The sequence below is a fragment of the Dermacentor albipictus genome, unplaced genomic scaffold (assembly GCF_038994185.2).
Source record: "Dermacentor albipictus isolate Rhodes 1998 colony unplaced genomic scaffold, USDA_Dalb.pri_finalv2 scaffold_19, whole genome shotgun sequence".
NCBI lineage: Eukaryota > Metazoa > Arthropoda > Arachnida > Ixodida > Ixodidae > Dermacentor > Dermacentor albipictus.
The window spans coordinates 5388580-5410754 of NW_027225573.1; the positions used below are offsets into that span (position 1 = coordinate 5388580).

At 47.5% G+C, this 22175-nt stretch overlaps 1 protein-coding gene across 2 annotated transcripts in view; it reads left to right on the forward strand.

Annotated features, from left to right (window-relative positions):
* The window catches only part of LOC135917074 (uncharacterized), a 38528-nt gene that overhangs the window by 12841 nt on the left and 3512 nt on the right, over positions 1–22175 (forward strand). The window contains exons 1-4 of one of the 2 annotated variants that reach the window (XM_065450572.1): positions 10065–10452; positions 14244–14624; positions 15565–15961; positions 18814–19052. In XM_065450572.1, coding sequence (XP_065306644.1) covers positions 10097–10452; positions 14244–14624; positions 15565–15961; positions 18814–19052 — 1373 coding nt within the window. In that variant the 5' untranslated portion in view covers positions 10065–10096. Of the gene's footprint in view, positions 1–10064; positions 10453–14243; positions 14625–15564; positions 15962–18813; positions 19053–22175 lie in introns of those variants that run through there. The other variant, XM_065450573.2, reaches the window with a different exon arrangement.

Consider the following 22175-nt stretch of genomic DNA (forward strand, 5'->3'; position numbering starts at 1 on the left):
ATTATTTCTTTAATTCAATTAGTAAGTACAAGTAATTTCCCTTATGTTGTCTTTGGTGACTTTGCTTGTTGGCTTCTCATGATATGATCATTAAAAATCGCACCCCTCGGTCAACCCCCTTCTTCTCCTTCATTACAGCTTCTGTTTGTAGGATCAGAGTTCACGCTGTATTGCATACTATCAAAGTACAAAAAGGCGAGAATAATGTTAATTTGTTGTTGTAGAAAAAAATTGGCACTTGAACTGACCAGAAATTATTAAGGGGTACATACTGACTTAATAAGTATGGCTGAAGAAAGGCCATCTGGATGAAAAATACAATTTCAGCTACAACGTGTCTATGAAACTAAATACATGCAGTCAAACTGCTTTTAGTGGTGACGTTTGAGCTGGTAGGATATCAGAAAAATGATAGATGTCTTAAGCAGAATATTTCGATGGCTATTATAGTGCAGCAGGACATTAGCTGGACCTCTCCTCCACTTGCACACCAGTGCAAGCGCAGCACACACAACACAGTTGGAAAGGCAGTTGCTCTTCGTGCGTGTGTTGGCAACCTGATTCCTGCAAAAAGAAGGGGTTGGAAATAAACATACAACGATGTTAAAGAAGGTCCATGAAACTAGCTTAGGTATACTGTATTCGTTTTCTTTAGTTTACATTTCATAATAATACATTAGTTTAAGAAGTTTGTGTTCTAGAGCGCGATTTTTTTTTACATTAAGTAGCTCATACTTTTTTTATTTATTTTTATTTACAAAGAAACATTTTTCCGCTGGTCTACCGCTTGCTCAGCAAGACCGACAACAGCGATCCAACACTTACTTAAAGAACCCTGTAGAGAGCTGGGATGTTCGCAATAAATGTGTGCGAGATATACCTGCTACCACTTGCTAGCACTGTCTGTATTAGGTGCTGTCACTACACCGCTACACCTTTATTTATCGGAATAAAAAATTATGTGATGCACAAAACTCAACTCTGTGTATTGTTATTCTGTCTCTTTTATTCGAACAAAACATTACATTAACCTGTGTATACGTGCACGTATAATTCTGAATGCGATTTCACGGTTGGTGACTTCCTCGTTGAGCTTGGATCTTCATAGGGATGACAAGCTAATTAAACTGAATGGTTTGAAGCAAGGATTACGTAATTATTGCTTATGACTTTAAATTGCACCAACTGCACATGGTCCGCGCGAAATTACAGTCCATTTCTTATTTTCCTTAGCGCAACTAGCCGCATCAAATTAAAGAAATTCGCAAAAATTAAAGTGAACGCACCTGCTCGTTTACAAAGATGCTCGCTTGGCTGCGGTGTGTTTCGCCGTCCTTGGATTATCGTAGGCCGTGACGATCTGCCCGAGTACAAACAGCGCCGACGGGGCGACGGCCGGCGCTCGCGCAAGCGACACACGCACACAGGCAATACACGCACTGGTGACAGGAATCTTCGTAGCTGTTTTCTTTTTGCAAGTTCGAAGTCCGCCGCAGTTATGTATCGCGCCGTGCTTGAACTGATCGGCTTTCTACGATGAGCCGCAAGAAACACGTGAATGCACTGACGCCGATAGTAGGTTTGGAACACTGGCACAAAGAATACCAGTGTGCAGGTCATCAACTGGCGCATGCACGGAGTAAGACGACAATCACTGCACTACCTCGCAGTCTTCTTGACAGGACGGCCGATCTGTCTCGGTGCTGCAGTGGAATAATTCCGGTGCCGAAGCGCTCTAGAGGACTGCAACGGTCCCTAAAACGAAGCCCTTGAAAATGCGCAGCATGGTTAACCCAAGAAAAGCTACGGAGGCAACTGGCGTCCATCGGAAAATGCTGACGAGACGAGCGACAGATCGCAAGGCAGCCATGTTTACGCACTAACTTCACTCGAGGAGCGATTCAAGGTAGCTGCGAGGCTACCTTGAGATTCTCGAGTAAAGCGCTCGAGCTTTCCTTCACTCAGGCGCGTTTCAAGTGGAGGGCGATTTGTGAAATGAAAAACCGCCCTCAAGGAGCATTTCGAGTGGAGGGGAGAGTCGAGGTGCGTTTGTGAATACGTGGGTAAATCATTAGAATGCTTGCCTTCGAGAAAGCAGCATGAATAAAAAGGGAACGCGATCATGTGGCCATGGGGAACATGTTCACGGGGCCACACTGTTGATGACAGCATCGCAAAAGACTAGATGTGGTCAGGTTGACTTTACAGGTTTGGAAGGAATGACTGACAGGCTAGTTGCTTTATTATCCCATAAAGAACGGCGCTTAAAGTTAGCGCAGTTTGTGTGTGGTTCCTCCTTTGTGTCCCGTCATGAAGTGCTGTTTTTTCTGTGACTTTACAGATGTACTTTTTCTGCGTCAGTTACGTCTTCCGAGAGTGTTTACTTAGAAAATTTTTGTTCGCATGGCTTTTACACAAGCATGTTTAGTCGAATTTTTTTTCGCTTGGCTGCATAATCTCGTAGACGGGCTTCAAACTGCTCATTTTGTTTAGCCACGTAAGAACCATTACTGAAAACCTAATTAACGCCTCGCTTTGTTAATTACGCAAACAACTTCTCAACTTACTCCGCATTTAGAGGTTACCAATCTGAATACTCGAATGATAAAATGATGTTAACATTGTTTCTATCGTTTCAATAGTTTTGTTTCGTGCAGTTAAAAGCAGCCGGCATATTGATGGTGCTGTAGACTTCTTGTCAAGCAAGTGTCAAAGCTTGGACAGGTTCATCATCATCATCATCAGCCTAGTTACGCCCACTGCGGGGCAAAGGCCTTTCCCATACTTCTCCAACTACCCCGGTCATGTACTAATTGTGGCCATGCTGTCCCTGCAAACGTCTTAATGTCATCCGCCCACCTAACTTTCTGCCGCCCCCTGCTACGCTTCCCTTCCCTAGGAATCCAGTCCGTAACCCTTAGTGACCATCGGTTATCTTCCCTCCTCATTACATGTCCGGCCCATGCCCATTTCTTTTTCTTGATTTCAACTAAGATGTCGTTTACCCGCGTTTGTTGCCTCACCCAATCTGCTCTTTTCTTATCCCTTAACATTACACCCATCATTCTTCTTTCCATAGCTCATTGCGTCGTCCTCAATTTCAGCAGAAACCTTTTCGTAAGCCTCCAGGTTTCTGCCCCGTATGTGAGTACTGGTAACACACAGCTGTTATACACTTTCCTTTTGAGGGATAGTGGCAGCCTGCTGTTCATGATTTGAGAATGCCTGCCAAACGCACCCCAGCCCATTCTTATTCTTCTGGTTATTTCAGTCTCATGATCCGGATCCGTGATCACTACCTGCCCTAAGCAGATGTAATCCCTTACCACTTCCAGTGCTTCGCTACCTATTGTGAATTGCTGTTCTCTTCCGAGACTGTAAAACATTACTTTAGTTTTCTACAGATTATTTTTAGACCCACTCTTCTGCTTTGCCTCTCCAGGTCCATGAGCATGCATTGCAATTGGTCCCCTGAGTTACTAAGCAAGGCAATATCATCAGCGAATCGCAAGTTACTAAGGTATTCTCCGTTAACTTTTATCCCCAATTCTTCCCTCTCCAGGCCTCTGAATACCTCCTGTACACATGCTGTGAATAGCGTTGGAGATATCATATCTCCCTGTCTGACGCCTTTCTTTATAGGGATTTTGTTGCTTTCTTTGTGGAGGACTACGGTGGCTGAGGAGCTGCTATAGATATCTTCCAGTATTTTTACATATGGCTCATCTACACCCTGATTCTGTAATGCCTCCATGACTGCTGAGATTTCGACTGAATCAAACGGTTTCTCGTAATCAATGAAAGCTATATATAAGGGTTCGTTATATTCTGCACATTTCTCTAACACTTGATTGATAGTGTGAATATGGTCTATTGTTGAGTAGCCTTTACGGAATCCTGCCTGGTCCTTTGGTTGACAGAAGTCTAAGGTGTTCCTGATTCTAGTTGCGATTACCTTAGTAAATACTTTGTAGGCAACGGACAGTAAGCTGATCGGTCTATAACTTTTCAAGTCTTTGGCGTCCCTTTTCTTATGGATTAGGATTATGTTAGCATTCTTCCAAGATTCCGGTACGCTCGAGGTTATGAGGCATTTCGTATACAGGGTGGCCAGTTTCTCTAGAACAATCTGACAACCATCCTTCAACAAATCTGCTGTTACCTGATCCTCCCCAGCTGCCTTCCCCCTTTGCATAGCTCCTAAGGCTTTCTTTACTTCTGGCGTTACCTATGGGATTTTGAATTCCTCTAGGCTATTCTCTCTTCCACTATCGTCGTGGTTGAAACTGGTAATGTATAAATCTCTATAGAACTCCTCAGCCACTTGAACTATCTCATCCATATTAGTAACGATATTGCCGGCTTTGTCTCTTAACGCACACATCTGATTCTTGCCTATTCCTAGTTTCTTCTTCACTGTTTTTAGGCTTCCTCCGTTCCTGAGAGCCTGTTCAATTCTGTCCATATTATAGTTCCTGATGTCCGCTGTCTTACGCTTATTGATTACCTTAGAAAGTTCTGCCAGTTCTATTCTAGCTGTAGGGTTAGAGGCTTTCATACATTGGCGTTTCTTGATCAGATCTTTCGTCTCCTCCGATAGCTTACTGATTTCCTGTCTAACGGCGTTACCACCGACTTCTATTGCGCACTCCTTAATGATGCCCATGGGATTGTCGTTCATTGCTTCAACACTAAGGTCCTCTTCCTGAGTTAAAGCCGAATACCTGTTCTGTAGCTTGATCCGGAATTCCTCTAGTTTCCCTCTTACCACTAACTCATTGAATGGCTTTTTGTGTACCAGTTTCTTCCGTTCCCTCCTCAAGTCTAGGCTGATTCGAGTTCTTACCATCCTATGGTCACTGCAGCGTACCTTGCCGAGCACGCCTACATCTTGTATGATGCCAGGGTTCGCGCAGAGTATGAAGTCGATTTCATTTCTAGTCTCACCATTCGGGCTCCTCCACGTCCACTTTCGACTAACCCGCTTGCGGAAAAAGGTATTCATTATCCGCATATTATTCTGTTCTGCAAACTCTACTAATAATTCTCCCCTGCTATTCCAAGTGCCTATGCCATATTCCCCCACCTCCTTGTCTCCAGCCTGCTTCTTGCCTACCCTGGCATTGAAGTCGCCCATCACTATAGTGTATTTTGTCTTGACTTTACCCATCGCCGATTCCACGTATTCATAAAAGCTTTCGACTTCCTGGTCATCATGACTGCATGTAGGGGCATAGACTTGCACCACCTTCTATCTGTACCTCTTATTAGGTTCACAACAAGACCTGCCACCCTCTCCTTAATGCTATAGAATTCCTGTATGTTACCAGCTATTTCCTTATTAATCAGGAATCCGACTCCTAGTACTCGCCTCTCCGCTAAGCCCCGGTAACACAGCACATGCCCGCTTTTTAGCACTGTATATGCTTCTTTTGTCCTCCTAACCTCACTGAGCCCTATTATATCCCATTTACTACCCTCTAATTCCTCCAATAACACTGCTAGACTCGCCTCACTAGATAGTGTTCTAACGTTAAACGTTGCCAGGTTCAGATTCCAATGGCGGCCTGTCCGGAGCCAGGTATTCTTAGCACCCTCTGCAGCGTCACAGTTCTGATCGACGCCGTGGTCAGTTGCTTCGCAGCTGCTGGGGACTGAGGGCCGGGGTTTGATTGTTGTATTCATATAGGAGGTTGTGGCCAAGTACTGCACCAGGGTGGCCAATCCTGCTCTGGTGAGAGAGTGCGTTACCGGTTCTGGTCACTGGGATCAGGACGCACTCCAGGCCTGTTTGTGCAATTTTCTCGACACACGGTTTTTTTTGTATTTTCCGGTAGAGAATTGCGTGGCACCGGGACTTGAATCACGGTCCTCTTGCACGGGAGATGGATACTCTACCGTCCCCGCAGGAGTTAAATTAAAAATTACATTATGGGGTTTTACGTGACAAAACCACTTTCTGATTATGAGGCACGCCGTAGTTGAGGACTCCGAAAATTTCGACCACCTGGGTTTCTTTAACGTGCACCTAATTCTAAGTACACGGGTGTTTGTAGATTATGTCTGGAAGAGATTCTAAAAGGCGATTGCATTTTTCAGATGCTTGCAAAACGAAAGGTTGCTAGACGATGATATGTCGGCATGTTCGACTGCCTACCTTACATTGATTAAGCAAGGGCACGGCGAAAGGTGATGAGAGCCGTAATGGTGCAACCGAAACTGTACGCAGCAAGGCAAAAAAAGAAGTTCATCAAAGTATCTTTTGATCTAATCTGGTGCACATACATACACTATAGGAAGCTTTAACAGCTTAACCTCTCGTGAACCCCTTGACTCTTTCTGGGTCAGCGTTTGTGTGTCTTGACTCCTCCCTCCTCTTCTTCGTTTTGCGCTATTGCTCTCTCGTAACGTACCAATGCGCCCAGTCTGCTCTCGTAAACTCCCTCTCTCAAAAGCAATCCACGCACCCCTTCGGACATGTACTTTTTTCTATCTATATTTTTACGCATTAGCATTAAAAATTATGCAGGTCCCACGCACTGGGGAAATCGATGTAAGCGAAGCTTTCCGTGCTAGATGCTTTGATTGACGATAATTAGCGGTGATGTTGAAGGCTAAAGCTTAATTTTTTCAACGTTTATAGGCTAACACGAGAGTGGTGAGTTGGTGTTAAACGTTGCCTTGCGTGCACCACTGCTGTTTGTCTGCGTAGTACACAGAACACACAGGGAGAGGTGTTTACTTGAGGCGTTGTTGTGCGCCATATTTTATAACCTCTGAGAGGGTTGAGTGGTGTCATTGCCTCACATGGCACATGGCATTGTGGCAGAAGTATTACACTTGGATTGGATTATGGGGCTGTACGTGCCAAAACCCCACTCGGATTATGAGCGAAGCCGTAGTGACGGTCTCCGGATTTATTTCGACGCCGTGACCTTCTGTAACGTGTCCCAAAATCTATGTGCACGTGCGTTTTCTATTTCGCCCCGGTCGAAATGCGGCTGCCGCGATTGGGATCAAATCCACGACCTCTAGCAACGTCATAGCCGCAAAGCTAACGCGACGGGCACAGAAGTGTTGATTTGATGGTCGATCGCTTCCGTAGTGTCTCCTGGACCCTGCGGGGTGCTTTAATTAATGCGGCGCTGCTTCTGCACGCCCTGCGTAAGTTGCGCGCTTGACATATTTGCATGGCTTTTATTTTTCAGAAATAGCTGCAACGTTCTGAACCGTACCTTGAACGTAAGCTTATCCTGTTTCCCCGCAACCGTTGTTGTATACTAGTGGAGTTTCCTTGCATTTCGCACGTCACCTCTCCCCCCTCTCTTGTATGAAAACTGCCTCTTCTCCTCCCTCTCCTTCTTCTTCTCTCCTTATTTTCCTCTTCTCTCTGCAATTCTATCTGCGTCCCCTCTGGCCTCGCACGTTAGTAGAAAGGGAAGCGTTGCAGTTGCTGCAAAGCTTTTGAGGGGAGTCACGGATAATTACAGCTGTCGATCGGCTAATTGGCGACCGCCAGTGCGCTCCAGAGGGCATTGTGCCCATTCGACGCGGTGGGGTGAAAACGAGTTTCTCTTGTCGCCTTTCCTCTCTGAGTCACGCCTGTCATCTATATACGGGCTCCTAGGAGGAAGAAGAAAACTTTATTTGCTCTAATTGGTTAGAAATTAGCGGTGGCAGATGTGGTCGGCCTTCTTCACGGTCTTCTTCCCCATCTGCGCAGGGTCGACGCCCTTATCCCAGGGCTCCACTGAGGGTGGCTGCTCGGTCTGAACCACCCCCGACGCGATGTGCGAGCCAGCAGCAGCCGCAGCAGCCCACATCATCATCATCATCATATATTATTATTATTATTATTATTATTATTATCGCCATCATCATCATTATTATTATTATTATTATCTGCCTATTTTAGGCCCACTGCAGGATGGTCTCTTCCTGCGATCTCCAATTACCCCTGTCGTGCGCCAACCGATTCCAACTAGCGCCCGCGAACTTCCTAATTTCATCGCTCCACCTAGTCTTCTGCCGTTCTCGACTGCGTTTGCCTTCTCTTGGTGCCCATTCTGTAACCCTAATGGTCCAACGGTTAATTAACCGGAGCATTACATGACCTGCCCAGCTCCATTTTTTCCTCTTGATGTCAATTAGAATATCGTCTATACCCATTTGCTCTCTGATACAAACCGCTCTCTTTCTGTCTCTTAACGTTATGCCTAGCAATCTTCGTTCCATCGCTCTTTGCGCGGTCCTTAACTTGTTCTCAAGCTTTTTTTTTAGTCTCCAAATCTCTCTCGAAGGAAGAGGGAAAGAAAGCTTCGCTTTAAAAGGCATGAACACGTGAAGCTTCCAAACTAGCAAGTAAAAGTATATTGTACACGAGTCCGTATAGGCACCAACTACGGCGGCCCACGACGCCTATCATTACGAAATCATCGCGAAAACCTAACATCAAGAAAATGCGCGTGCCCTGAGCGACGAGCCTGAGATTTTTGCGTTCCCACTTATAGTTACGTTCCGCAGTGAGATGGCTTCCCCTAAGATGGTTTAGTCGAGTGGAAAGTTTTTGGCCCATATTCCCACGTACATAAAAAAAGAGTTCTTATGCAAACTTTGTTCACAAGAGTACATTCCAGCCAGTTGTAATGCTCGATATATTATTAACCACGCTAGCCTGCCAATGACGAAAGAGCAATTACAAATAATAAGACGCGGATCGTGAAGCCACCGCATTTGTTGACGCGGCCCAGTACGGCAATACATCAACTTTCGCGATAGCAGTTGTGGACGGCAACGGAACGTTACGGTCATCGGCATCGGTTAAATCGACCACTAGCGCTAAAGCCGAACAGATAGCCGTAGCCATCGCCATGGCAGACCCCACATTTACCCATGTCCTCACGGATTCGCGTGCTGCAATTCGGGCTTACGAAAGCGGCAATGTACCGAAAGAGGTAGCGCATATATTACTAGCGAGCTCAAACGAGTGCAAACGGTGCCTCTCCTGGTTCCCCGCTCACATGGGGAAGGACATCCACCCGCAAAAACCCAACCTCAATGAAACGGCCCATGACCGTGCGCGAGAACTTGCCCGCCGCGACGGTCCCACGGCCTCCGAGGGGCTGGACATTCAGTTCAATGACCCGCTACTCACATATCAAGAAATCACCTCGCACTATCGAAAAGGCAGAATGAAATACCCGCTCCCGCACGCCAAACTCGAGCGCGCGCGGGCGGCCGCGTTTCGAATGCTGCAAACGGCCTCGTATCCGTCACGAGGCCTATTAAGCCACTACAATTCAGAAATCCCGGCAAATTGCCCAGACTGCCCAGAACCCTACTGCTCACTCTCGCACATGCTTTGGCAATGTACCGCGTTACCAGAGGGCCCTCTCTCCAGTGAGCGCGAATGGGAAGAAGCCCTCAAAAGCCCGGACCTCAAACTGCAATTCAAGGCCGTCCAGAGGGCCCAAGAACTGGCGGAGCGTCACCACGTTCCCGTCCCGACTTGGGCGTCGCCTACGGTTTCGGCCCAAGGAGCTCGCCGCGTGCGATCTCCAACGGCTTAGACCCCTCAGGACCTCAATAAAGTTCTTGACTGACTGAATTCGACCCATTATTCTCAAAAATGTCGCTTTAGAAGACTCATTTAAGGAACATAACATTCAGAAGAAACCGTGCGCCGTTCACTCCCCGTTCCAACAGATGTGAAGTGCAGAAATATTTTCTTCAAGCAATCATATTTCTCTTCCCGAATTTCGGGGCTTTGCTCTTGTTTTACGTGAGGAACTTAGACCAACTGACCTCAAGTCGCCACCCGAAAGGAAGTACTTCCTTCAACAGCACTTCGCATGTGTTCTCATTGATTTGGTTATATTTTCGTGTTCAGCTAGGTTACGTCGGCCTAGGTCCTGAAGTTGTGTTCATTTGCGATTCTTCGCGAGACCATGGGGGAGTCCCATGGGGAGTGCAGCTTTGCGAGTGCGCGCCGCTTTGGCCGATTCACGCATAAATCATCATCACGCGCCACTCCTGCCATAAACGGCGAATTGGAAGAGAAGGAAGACAAAGATCAGCCTAGCCCATTCGGCGAGCAATGGCGTCAATGTCTCACCGATCATCGCAGCCGGAATCGCTGCCGCAAGTCTCGGCGTTCTTGTCTAGGCTTCCTGTAGGGCGGCGGCCACCTCCTGGCATCCTCAAGAAGACTCAACCAGGATTCTTCAGCCTGCCCAGAAGACACTCCGCAAAGACTTTGCGGTTCCAGGTGGACGAAAGGGCAGGTGAACCGGCGTCCGACGTCCGCCAGCAGTCTTACGAGGTGGCACAGGACGTGGCGTTGGCTGGTAGTTTGGTCATCGTAAGTCCCAGAGGCGCACCCAAATCCGACAAGAGTGAATCCTCGTCAACAACGTCGACTGAGAGCAGTTCCGACGACAAGCTGCATCCAAGGTACTGTTGCTTAACCCGGTAATGTCCAACGTATCACACTCAGACACGGGCACCCCCACGGGTGCCTTCCTCACCCTCATCTGCCGTCACCATCACGTGGTGAGATGAGGGTGAAGGAGGATCGCCTTCTAGAAGAATATGAGGGTGAGGTGGAGGAGGGCAGATGTTGAGGGGAGCGCGAGGAGGGTGCGGTGACGATGTGAGGTTAAATGAGGAAAACGCGATTCATATTGTTGAAGTGCAGAAAAGCCACTCGGACCATATGCGTAGTGGGTTTAAAGTCTTAAGTTTTGAAATGGGCTGGCACAGATATACCGATATCTAGCACAGATATGCCTCGAAGACAACTTCTACCGTACTGAAGTCATAAATGGCTGTTGATGTTAGCCGTAGCCACAGCTATTGAAGCTGTAGCCATTGAAAGCGGCAACGAAAACGGGAGGAGTGACTGCGACTTTTTCACGTCACTTTGAGGTCACTGTTTTTTCACTGATCATCAGCGGTAAGCGCACTCATTTATCCGAAGTAGACACCTTGAAATTACCATTTCTTGCTCTAATTAAACTGGCTAAAAATTTCAGTTTGAGGATTTTCAGGCAGTGATAGCGTTTGCTGACATGTGACAAAGGAAACATCAAGATGCAGAAGAAAACATGTTGGTAATTTAGGTAGAGCTCGTCTACAACACAAACAAACCTTGTTTATTTTATTCTTAAAGGGTCCGTGAAACATTGTAGAGACATTTTGTAGACTCGTAGGGTACGGCTACAGTAAAACATTAGCGCTACAATGTAAGCAAAGCGTCTCGTACTAAGAAAGCTACAGACAATTACAAGTTACTCGCCTGTCTGGCCATTCTTTTCATCCACAACTCATTCGGCGAGTGATTGGGGCTAAGCACCGCTTTCACTGGCCCTGCTTCGTGATGTGCTGTCTTGTCGTCTACTTCGAGTTGTGTTGGAGCCAGCACGCGAAGCCTCTCCAACATCTCCGCTAGCCGCCTGGCCGTCGATCCCCCGTGAGAGCTATCCAAGCAGCGTGCGTTGCGAGCGTGCTGTCGCAGCATCGAGTGTGTCCGGTATTCCGGTAACCGCAGGCGAGCTGGGCGTTTAACCCGTTCACGTTAGCGCCTCCGCTAATCGGGTAAAACGCCCAGGTCCAATCCGCTTGCGCTTTCATTTACCCGAATACCGAACGCACCAACAATCTCTATTGTAGTAGTAATCCTTCGGCTTCAAGTGACGGCCGCAAACGCGTAGATGCTGGGGCCAATCGGATACCAACAGCCAGATGTGTTGCAGCTACATCGCTCGCATGTTGCCCTGCAGAGGGACACGATGTCGGAGCTTGACATGTCTCCGTTCACTAGATTTGCAGCCCACAACATAACAAGGGCGATGCTTGGTGCTCGTGAAACAGAAAGCGCGAGACCAGCACTGATCGCGCAACTTGCGTCAAAATGGAGGACGTTCTGACACAAGAAGGCGAAACTTGCTGTGTGCCGGAAGTGGTTGAGAGTAGTGAGAAATTGTCCTTGTATATTCTCTTTGTTAAATCCTTTTAATAGAAACAAGTTAAGCAACATTCCAACTATTAGGAACATTTGATCACCTTAAAGTTTTAAAAATTATCGATGACGCGACCTGGATGGTTAGTCAGTCAGATAGCTGGCCCAACTGACCTCAACTGGTATAACTACGTCAGTTGGGAGGGGGCCGCTAAAAACACAGGGGCACGGCGCCGCTGTGATTGGTAGCGATGCGCATTTTTAAAAGCTCACAATAAATTGAACGCTTTACGTGGAGCGCCTAAGTGTGCCACTTAATGGTCCGAAGAACCTACGCTAGCGACTCAGTACGCTTGTACAAAATCGTCAAAATCGCTTCAGGGCCCCTTTAAGATCCCGCACGGAAGCAAGAGTCGAGTGACTTTATTTACATTAAGCATTCAGCTTAAGAGTTTTAGCTCAGCCTCTACAACGTCGAGCTGTTGTGCTTATTTTCAAGAATAAGCACAGTAGAATGGTTGAATAGCTTAACACGTAGTTGCTTAGCATACGCATATTCATGAATTCCTAAGAATTCTCTGTTTTAATATCCCCGTAGCCAGCCTCAAACATTCGGCCTGAAAAACACCGCTAGAAACTTATTGGAAACATGACAGCACTCAGTATACATACATTCATCTTCCATCTAGCTCCCCTTCCAAAGGCATGCATTGTAAGCAATCATGGTCAGCTTCACGCTGTTAACAAACGCATTTATCTCTGGAAAGGTATTCGCTTCGACTTTCAGTGCATTAATGTAGGGTCATTTAAGTACCAGCGAAGTGTAGCAACTACTACTAAAGTTTTTACTTTACCCACTGCCGATATGCAATCACTGCGGCATAAATGAAAGACTTGATCCTCCTGCTTGACGAAAACAGCACTATTTACTGAGCCCCCACGGCTGGCATGCACTCACGGAAATTCAGCTCTGATAACATTTTCGCTTCTTGAGTGGCATTTCGTATTTCTGCAAACTTACCATCGCCGCTGGATAATTTACCGCCAGGAAGACAAGAACGAAACCTCTTAATATTTTTACGCGGCGCTTGCACATGAACTCGAGAGCCATGCAGCTGAGTTGCATTTTGTTGAGCCTTAATCGGAGTGAGCCCTGAGCAAAAAATATATTATGCGAGCGAGTCTGTGTGATTCCAGTTTATTTTGCTGACGTAAACACTAAGAACAAAAGCTAAATTCGCGCCTGGGACGGCAATCTGATGCTGAATACATAGGCGGAAACGTTGAACTTTTCTGGGGGAGGGGGCGCCCCGAGGTCCGACCGGCTTTCCGAAGCCCATATATATATATATATATATATATATATATATATATATATATATATATATATATATATATATATACATATATATATATATATATATATATATATATATATATATATATATATATATATATACATATATATATATATATATATATATATATATATATATATATATATAACCTTTAATAACAGTTGCCTATGAAGAAACTTCGTGTCACCTCAACGAATTGTTCACTGAAGTGACCGCCTTATTTCGATCAGTATATACAAGACCTCATAGTAGCAGACAGTTGAATTTCACAGCCCGCGTCCGCTCGCATCACCTAGAATCTGGCGTCTCTCGGTTGTGTAAGCTTCCCTCGGGAAGTTGTTTTATACTTCGCTATCATTAATATTGCTTCGCCTTTCTGGAAAAACTGCAACATCCCTCTCTCTCTCTGTGTCTCTTTTTCTGTGAGTCCGACAATAAGCGCTGCTGCGCATACAGCTGTTGATTCTGATTTCGAGTGAATCCCGCTTGGCCTCATTTCAGTTACTGGGTGAATTATACAGGGCGTCCCAACTATCAAGCACCAAGACTTCAAAAAAGAGCAATTGTGTTACTCGAAGAAACCCTAGTGTATATTGTTTCCAGTGCAGTGGAGTAGCCGCCAGTAATTTTTGCGCTACTAAATTGTTAAGTCTTTTTGCCAAAACCACTTTCAGATCATGAGGCACACCGTAGTGGGGGACTCCGGAAATTTGGACCACCTGAAGCTCTTTAACGTGCACCTAAATCTAAGTACGCGGGTGTTTTCACATTTCACCGCCATGGAAAAAAAAATATTTGGTGCAGTGATTGCCGAGAAGAAAAAAACTTTCTGTTTTCCCGTGTATTTGGATAGGAACCCCCAAGCTAAAGCTTAAAGGAACTGATCGTAGCAGGCTAACTTCCGTCCTTTGTGCCTCCCGTTCCAGGGGCTTGAAGCGTCGTCACTCGCCGTCCCCGACCGGCGGCCGTCGGAACAGCAGCACCTGCGAAATGAACAGCGTGGCTCCGTACTGGATGCCCGAGGAGATCCGACATTACTTCCTCAACTACGATAACGACGAGGAGGAGAGCGGGGACGTAAGGATCAAACACCTCAAGAAGTGCGCCACAGCCAGCGCGTCAGCCTTGCAGCGCATTTGCCTCGAACGTCCCCCACAGGAAGAGGGTGTAAACGCCGAGGGCTGGAAGCGGTTCACCAGGCAGCCGCACTGCGTGCTCGCCACGCTCTGCTTTGCCGCCGCGTTCGTGCTCATCCTGGCGGCCATGTCGTCGGACGCGTACTCCGGCCTGGTGCACGGTGCCAAAGGGTATATCGTTGTCGCTTACTAAGTCAACGCCACTGCATCGGTAAAAATAATGTGGGCACATCTCCATCAGCTGTGAGGGAATCGGGCAGAGTCGAAGAGTGCCAAATCAGGGCTGCAAGGATGTAACTGACTCACCATTATGTTCCAATGCTATTTCTTTTTCGTGATTCCTGAATTGTCCCAGCGATGCTCCGCCTACGTTATCACTCGGATCGGCCGGTCATGGTAGATGCTGAGAAAGGTATAATATTCCAGCTAAATGAATCCGTGCGTAATAACCGGCCCAGCCTTGTAAATAAGGCAGCCTGTCTTATACACAGTCACGTGGGAACACTCGTGTGTGTTTTCGTACTCGATGCTAGGTTTTTCTCAGTTGCGTTGGTCGTATAGCGCGCATGTCAAGCTTGTCAAGTGAGTGACTGGCCGAATAGAGCAGCCGTCTAGCCAAATTCCCAATTACTGATACGCACTTCCCATTTCGAACTCCCGTGAGTGCTACAGCAGTACGAATGCGCAGCCAAACAGGCTGTCCCGGTCACGCAGGCTGTGATGTATCACCTTTTGCGAAATATTTAGGTTATCACAGGTGTACATTGTAGCCGCGATGAAACGTTTGCTCCTTCAATGTCACTTTATCTACATTATGAAGAGCCCGCGGAAAGTGTAGGCTTTGTTTTTACAAAAAAGTTTAAGAGAACTGTATCACATAATCACTGCCCAATGAATGCACAACGAATAACAACATGCACACCTTTTACTTGAAGTCGCACCTCGTAAGGCTTGTTTGGAACCTCTACGATTTTGGCAGGGCCGTGCGGCGACACAGAATTCGCATCGTGTGCGTCCGCACTATTTATTCTGTTTCGCAAATTTTGTTAAAGGGCAAACACACTCTCAGCGTTCAGAGCCCATATTTCATAATGTTTCTTTAACTTCCCAGAGACGAACGGACACCAGCGGTGGCTGGTGCTAGTGCCGCCTACAGCAGAGCTGCACAGCAGGGAAGTGCGTCAGGCAGAGCGGCGTCGTGGTCCAAAGAAGAACGCCAAGGCGAAAGAAAAGCTACGAAAGCGTCGAGAGTCGCGACCCGGCCGAGCACACGCCGGGACGAGGGCGTCGCCCTCGATGAGAAGAAAGATAAGGATGGGGAACAAGGCGGAGACCTGGTTTTGGAAGGTGCATTCGGGTGGGACCAAACAGGAACCGGCGTTGACGATGCCGGCAGAGGAGAGCCTGCGCGACCACTGGGGACGGCAGGTCCCGCAGGCACAAGCACAAACGCTGCCGGAGGTGTGCGCGGTTTCGCGGACGGCGAGGCCATGACATTACAAAGCCAAGTAAGAATCATGACTTAGCTGCACTTCTTGGTCTGTGCCCGGATTGACAAAAACGTATTACGCTAGAATTGTTTGTAAGGAAAAGATTCAGCCAATCATCATGCTGGGTATAACATTAACGAACGCGGCTAGTAAATGGCAGAGAGCACTTACGAACGAAACGTTTCGTGAATTAAGGCCCTGTATTCACATAAGCCGTTTTACACTAGTATTGTTCATAAGAGTGGGTGCCAGCCAACCGTGACGTTGGACAAGTTATTATCGAATGTTGTTAGCGAATGTGAAAGAGCATTTATGAAAAAAAAGAATTTATTTATATTATCTTAGCTTCTCGTAACCACGGGTTTCTCACTGCGAAGTTGTCCCTGCGAACACAACCGTTTGCTCGACTTGTTTTCCAATGGCCTTCAGTGATACACTCGAACCTATCGGTAGGCTAGCCTGCTACTCCCTAGTCTCGTTCGCACGTCGTCTTTCGTATATCGCCTGTCTTGGTCCCTTTACCGGATTGAAGTCCTCCTCAATATTGTGAAGCCTCAGGAGGACATTAAAATAAGCGATCAGCACTTAAAGGGCTTCAAAGCCCCAAAACGGCACAATGAGTGACGAATAAAGTGCGAGCATAACGAGCAGCCGCGCATCCATTGTTCGACGGCAGGTAATCGAGCACGCGCATTCGGAGGAGAGCGTGCCTCTCCTCTAACCCGGCTATGGCTTGATGCGCATGGGTGGCCCGGCTGATCGCATATGCGGCCGGCGTTATGTGTGGGCGGTCTTCTTCGGCGGGTTCCAGGACTGAAAATGACTAGTGGCTTCATGCATGCCAACTACCTGCGCGCCCAGTGTTGAAGGTCACGCAATCCCGAGTTTGGGAGACCGTGCACAACAGTGAAGCGAGCAGCTGCACCAAGCGAACGCACGCGCGCTCACCGTTGCCGGCGCTCCTCATCTCGCCAGCGGTGTGACAGCAAGTGCCCGCGGCCATCGAGTGAGATATGTTCGTGTTTGTCTGTGCGCGCGTGGCACCATGCTTGTTTAGTTAGTAAGCGAATGTTTCCTGCAAGTTATCCGTTCTCCAAAATAAATAACCTTAATTTTTGAACTTGCCCGGTTATTTTATATGGCTCTGAGTGCTTCGCCTTTACGGCAAAACTGCGACTTTTTACATTCAACAACCGTGAGAATTCGACCGCTATGGCCCGCAGTTGAACCCACAACGTTATGCTCTGCAGCAGAACGCCATAGCCATTGAGGCGCTGGCAGCACATTGCTGTGAATTGTTTTTTTCTTCTTTTTTGCCCTAAATGCTGTCGTTTTATGGTGAATAACACTCTTTAAAAAGTGAGGAATACCATCAAAATCCGCTTGGAGATTTGTAATCTCAGTGCCTCTTTCCCCAGGTATTCCATATAACATAGGAAAAGAAAAAAAATACTCAAACCTCTTCGTATAGTATCCCTGCTACTGAAAGGGCTTGCGGGAAGAAGCTGATATCTGAATATCATATCTCACGGCAAGTGGTCATGTCACGTGAGAGCTCTTGCTCATCAATTGCCTCATCAGATGCATGTTGACGAATGTGCGTTAGCGCGACGCAGCTGAGTATGGTAAGGCGCCGTATTTAGGCGCCATACAGCATGCACTCCGAGATCGGTGGCTGTTGCCTCTGAGATCTCAGTGCGCAGCTCCACCTCCTTACCGCCATTATTGCAGCGAAGCTGCTTATGGCTAGGCTTATGCGGATCTCGTCTCCGTGGGCATAGACCAACAATTTATACTCCTCTCCACGGCCGATGCGTCTTTCCCAAGTTGTGTATACTTCTGGCCACGGGTGCCGTGTCTGCCCCGACAATGCGCAACGCCACAGCGCACGCTCTTCGGCGGCCAACTGTGCGGTGCACTAGAGCGCACGCCGTGATTAGCGTAGCCGTGCTGTAATAAAACACCATTGTCTCCATCCAGCAGTCGTTCCGTATCATTTCCTTGTGACGTAGAGATCACGACACTGCCTTTATCAGTTGCACTTTGGACTCGGCATGGCCAGGACGCATGTCGTTCGATAAGAACAGTGGTAATACGATGAGCGTCTGCGCTCACAGAAGCCCGAATGAGCGCGCCGACAACGTGAGGTCGCCCTTGTCGCTGCACTCAGTCCGACAACATCGAGCGCCGGCGAAGCTCTTCCCGAAGAGCAACTCGCACGCGTCGAGCACCGACGTGAGCAAAAGCATCATCATAGGAGATTTCAATGTCGATAGGAACAGACCCGATGGGGCGTGTATACTTACTTCATGTTCGAGCGTTTTAGCATCAAGTGTTTCACCGATGCCACCATATACCCGTCACTCGTCACCGATCGTGCATGGGCCTATATCCTTCGGGAGGCACATTGACACAGTGAAAGTGCAACCACTTGTCGTGTACTATAGTGATGACAAGGAAATGATTAAAATGGTCACTAAATATATGATGACAACTGGGATCATTGAGTAAATGTATCTTTGTTTGTCCAATACCAAACTCAAAACAGTCAAATTCAACACAGCAAATCCCCAACATGGCAAAACCAACCATAGCGCCAGCTTCGCTTGACTTCCTTCTTCACAGGGTGGAAGGGCTCTGAATTTTTTGCGTGATTATAGCTGCTGCGCCCTCGAAACTTCAGACAAGATGTCAAGAACTAGTGCGAATGCTATCGTAAATCTTGTTGTCGCAAGTGAAATTTTGCGTGATTGGACATCTCGGACGCACACATGACATACATGAGGCTTCGGACAAGAGGCATGATTGGCCAAAACACTCAGTATAACTTGCTATCGCAAGTAAAGGACTAATGCAATCATTATACGCAGGTGCAGGCAAAATCCGCGTGCGGAACGCCGCTGTTCGCTTACTGCCAGAGCCGCCGGCTGGAATTTTACTACAAAGGCTCGATTAATGCCTGTGTGTCCACTTCATCAGACAAGATCGTGGTGTGCAACCGCAGCCCCAACAAGTTTTCGTCAAAAGAAAGCTGCCTGAAGCACTGCATTGAGAAGGAGCAACCAGCCAAGCAGTGCCGTCAAAGTGCCGTGTTCTCAGAATGTACCAGGTCAGAGTGCATTTTGTTTTTTTCTCGGGATGTAATCGAAGCCCAGCAACGAGGCAGCGAAACCAATGCAGCATTCGAAAACTTTAGTCTCTCTCAACAAATGGAGCTCAGTTTATTGATTTAAATATCTTTCTAAGCGCCACAGCTTCATCTAAACCACATGCGTTAAGTAAATATACTCACGAAGACTAAATTCATCAGGTTTAAATGTTGCTTCACTTAAGGCGCTGCCTAAATTTCTAGTATTTCTATAGGAAGGTCAGCGCCGCCTTTTGGCTGCGGTCGCTGCGCTTGGTTAACGCTAAACTATGAAATCGGTCGCGACGGCGGGGGTTATTCGAGCAACGTTTAAGAACTGTAGCGCGTGAAGCTCCTTTTTTGAAGCCTTTTTACAGAAGGAAATGTTCATCACGAGCCTATTTTTAGGTCCAGTGCCGGGCGAAAGCATCTTCCAGCGATATCCAATTACCCCTGCCTTGCGCTGGCTAATTCCAACATGCGCTTGTCGATTTCCTAATTTTATCCACTCCACGCCTCATTTTCTCCCGTCCTCGACACCTCTTCCCTTCCCTTGACACCCATTTTGTTACTCTAAAGGTACGGACACACTGGCGGCAAGACGCGCGCGGCACGCCGCCGGCGGCAAGAACGCCGCGCGGCAGAGAGGCCACATCGGTTGTGCGCGCGGCGGCCGCCGCGGAGTCACGTGACAGCGCTGATCTCGCCTTGTCTCGAACTGCGCGAGCATAGGCGCGATATCGCGGTTGTCGCGCGCTTTTTCCTTGCTCGGTTAGCAGATAGCGCGCTGATCGCGTTGATTTTCTGCAGTGGCAGATGCAGAAGGCGATGTTCTGACGACGATGAGCGTTTTGGTCATTGTGTGTTCTCTGCTGTTGCGACGGCGGCGCGCGCAAAAGGCGCGCAGACGAAGCACTAGCGCTGTTTGTCGCGGTTGGCTCGGAGCGCTCGGTCGTCGATCGTGGTTCCGCCGCCGCCGCTGGAAGTTAACTTCGGCAGTAGCCAAGAGGTGGCGCTTAGGAGAAAGCCCGGACGCCTCTCATTGGTTCGCGGCACGCGGCAAGCCGCCGAAAAGGGCTCCTCGACCCATCCTCTGCGCGGCAGACCAAACCGGTTCCGCGGCAGGTTTCGCGGCACGCGGCGCGCCGCCGGCGGCGTGCCGCGCGCGTTTTGACGCTAGTGTGTCCGTACCTACTCTAATGGTCCACCGGCTATCTGCCCTACGCATTACATGGCCTGCCCAACTCCATTTTTTTTTCTGTTAATGTCTATTAGAACATCAGCTTCCGCCATTTGTTCTATGATCCACACCGTTCTCTGTCTGTCTCCTAACGTTGCGCCAATCGTTCTTAGCGCGGCGCTTAACTTGTTCGAGAGAAAGAGCGAGATAAACGGGATGGGAAAGGCAGGGAGATTTTTGTTAACCTGGGCCAGAAAAAGAATGAAATAATTATTCCCAAAATACCGACTGTTTGTGTCCCGCTTTTTCTTGCTCTTCTCATGCAGTTTTTACTGCGCCAAATGCTGTTCCTTTTTTTAAATAAGTTCATATCAAAGTGAACTAGTTATACAATATACCGGCGAATGTCAACTTGAAGACAACACTTTTATTTTGTAAGCGTCGAGCATATGCCTTCTCAGTACCATACGAATGCGTGCGGCTATCTCGAGATAGTTATAATTGTAGTCTATATATCAGCCACGGGTGCGTTGTAGTCATACTATCGGTCGCCGGTGTTCATTACGTGGAGTGGCCAATATTTCTGAGGCGTTTCCATGCCGTCCATTTCCGCCTTTCGCATTGGTCACGCGACGAGATATGCAGGGCGTCCCAGCTAACTTTAGCCAGAGTTTAAAAATATGCCGATGTGCTCTAAGGTCACGCGAGCAAGTGCACATTGCGGAATATTGTATGGAGTAAGTGGCAGTATTTTTTGTATTCTGCTTAATAATTAACCAAGATGAATTAAGCAACTTCTGAAGCAACTAAGTTAAGCAAAAAATTCAAATCAGAAAGCTGTAAAGTGCTTTGCAAAACGTCAGATTAAAAAATTTCTAACTTTCTATCTGTTAGGTATTAGTGTTTTACCGCTTACTGCAGATGCCCGTGAAATACAAAAAAAAAGAATACCAGGGAACATGCCCGCTTGCTCGTCGTGATTGCAGCGCTGTCAAACGTTTCTCGTACAAACGAACATATTCTAGCAGGGCGTGCTGCCGCTTAAAATGCGACAGGGCAGTGACACAGACGTTGGTTGTGCGATTTGTGCCACCTATAGGCTTCCCTTAGAGCGGTTCATGATAGTGATAAGCAGGCGCAGCGGCAGCACACCCGACTAAATGCTATGTTCGTTTGTACGCGGAGCATTCGGCAGCGCTGAAATTACGGCGCACAAGCGGGCATGTCACGTGGCATTTTTTTTTTCGCGGGCATCTACAGTAAGCGGAACAACACTAATACTTTATAGATAGAAAGTTGCAGTCTAATCGAACGTTTAGCAAAGCACTTTACAACTTTCTAATTGGAATATTTTGCCTAACTTCGTTGAGTTTGGTTAATTAGTTTGACTAATTATGGAATTTAGGGAGATACAAGAAATAGTGTGACTTAATCAATACAATAGTCAGCAACATGCATTTGGTCGCGTCGTCTTAGGGTACATCGGCATATTTTTAAACTCTGGCTAAAATTAGCTGGGACGCCCTGTATATCCGTTTTCGACAAGATGTATGTATCACCTAGCAATTTAACGTTCACATCTGCTTTCCTCTCTCACGACCCGCGGTGGTGACTCTGCATATATCGTGGTTCGACTGAGCATGAGGTCGCATGTTCGACTCCCAGCCGTGGAGGCCGAATGCTGACAGGGGCACAATGCAAATACGTTCGTGCGCCGCGTATCGGGTACACGTTAAAGAACGTCGTCTGGTCAAATAGAAGGAGTCAAGCAAAAGAAGAAGACAACGGTGAGCGGGCGCACCCCACGTCGGCTCCGTGTTTCTCGAGTGAGTCTTGGCGGAAAATCGCCAAACTCATCGGAAAAACCACCACGTATCGACGCAGCAAATCACCGCCATCGCTCTGACACCTAATTCAGGTGGGAG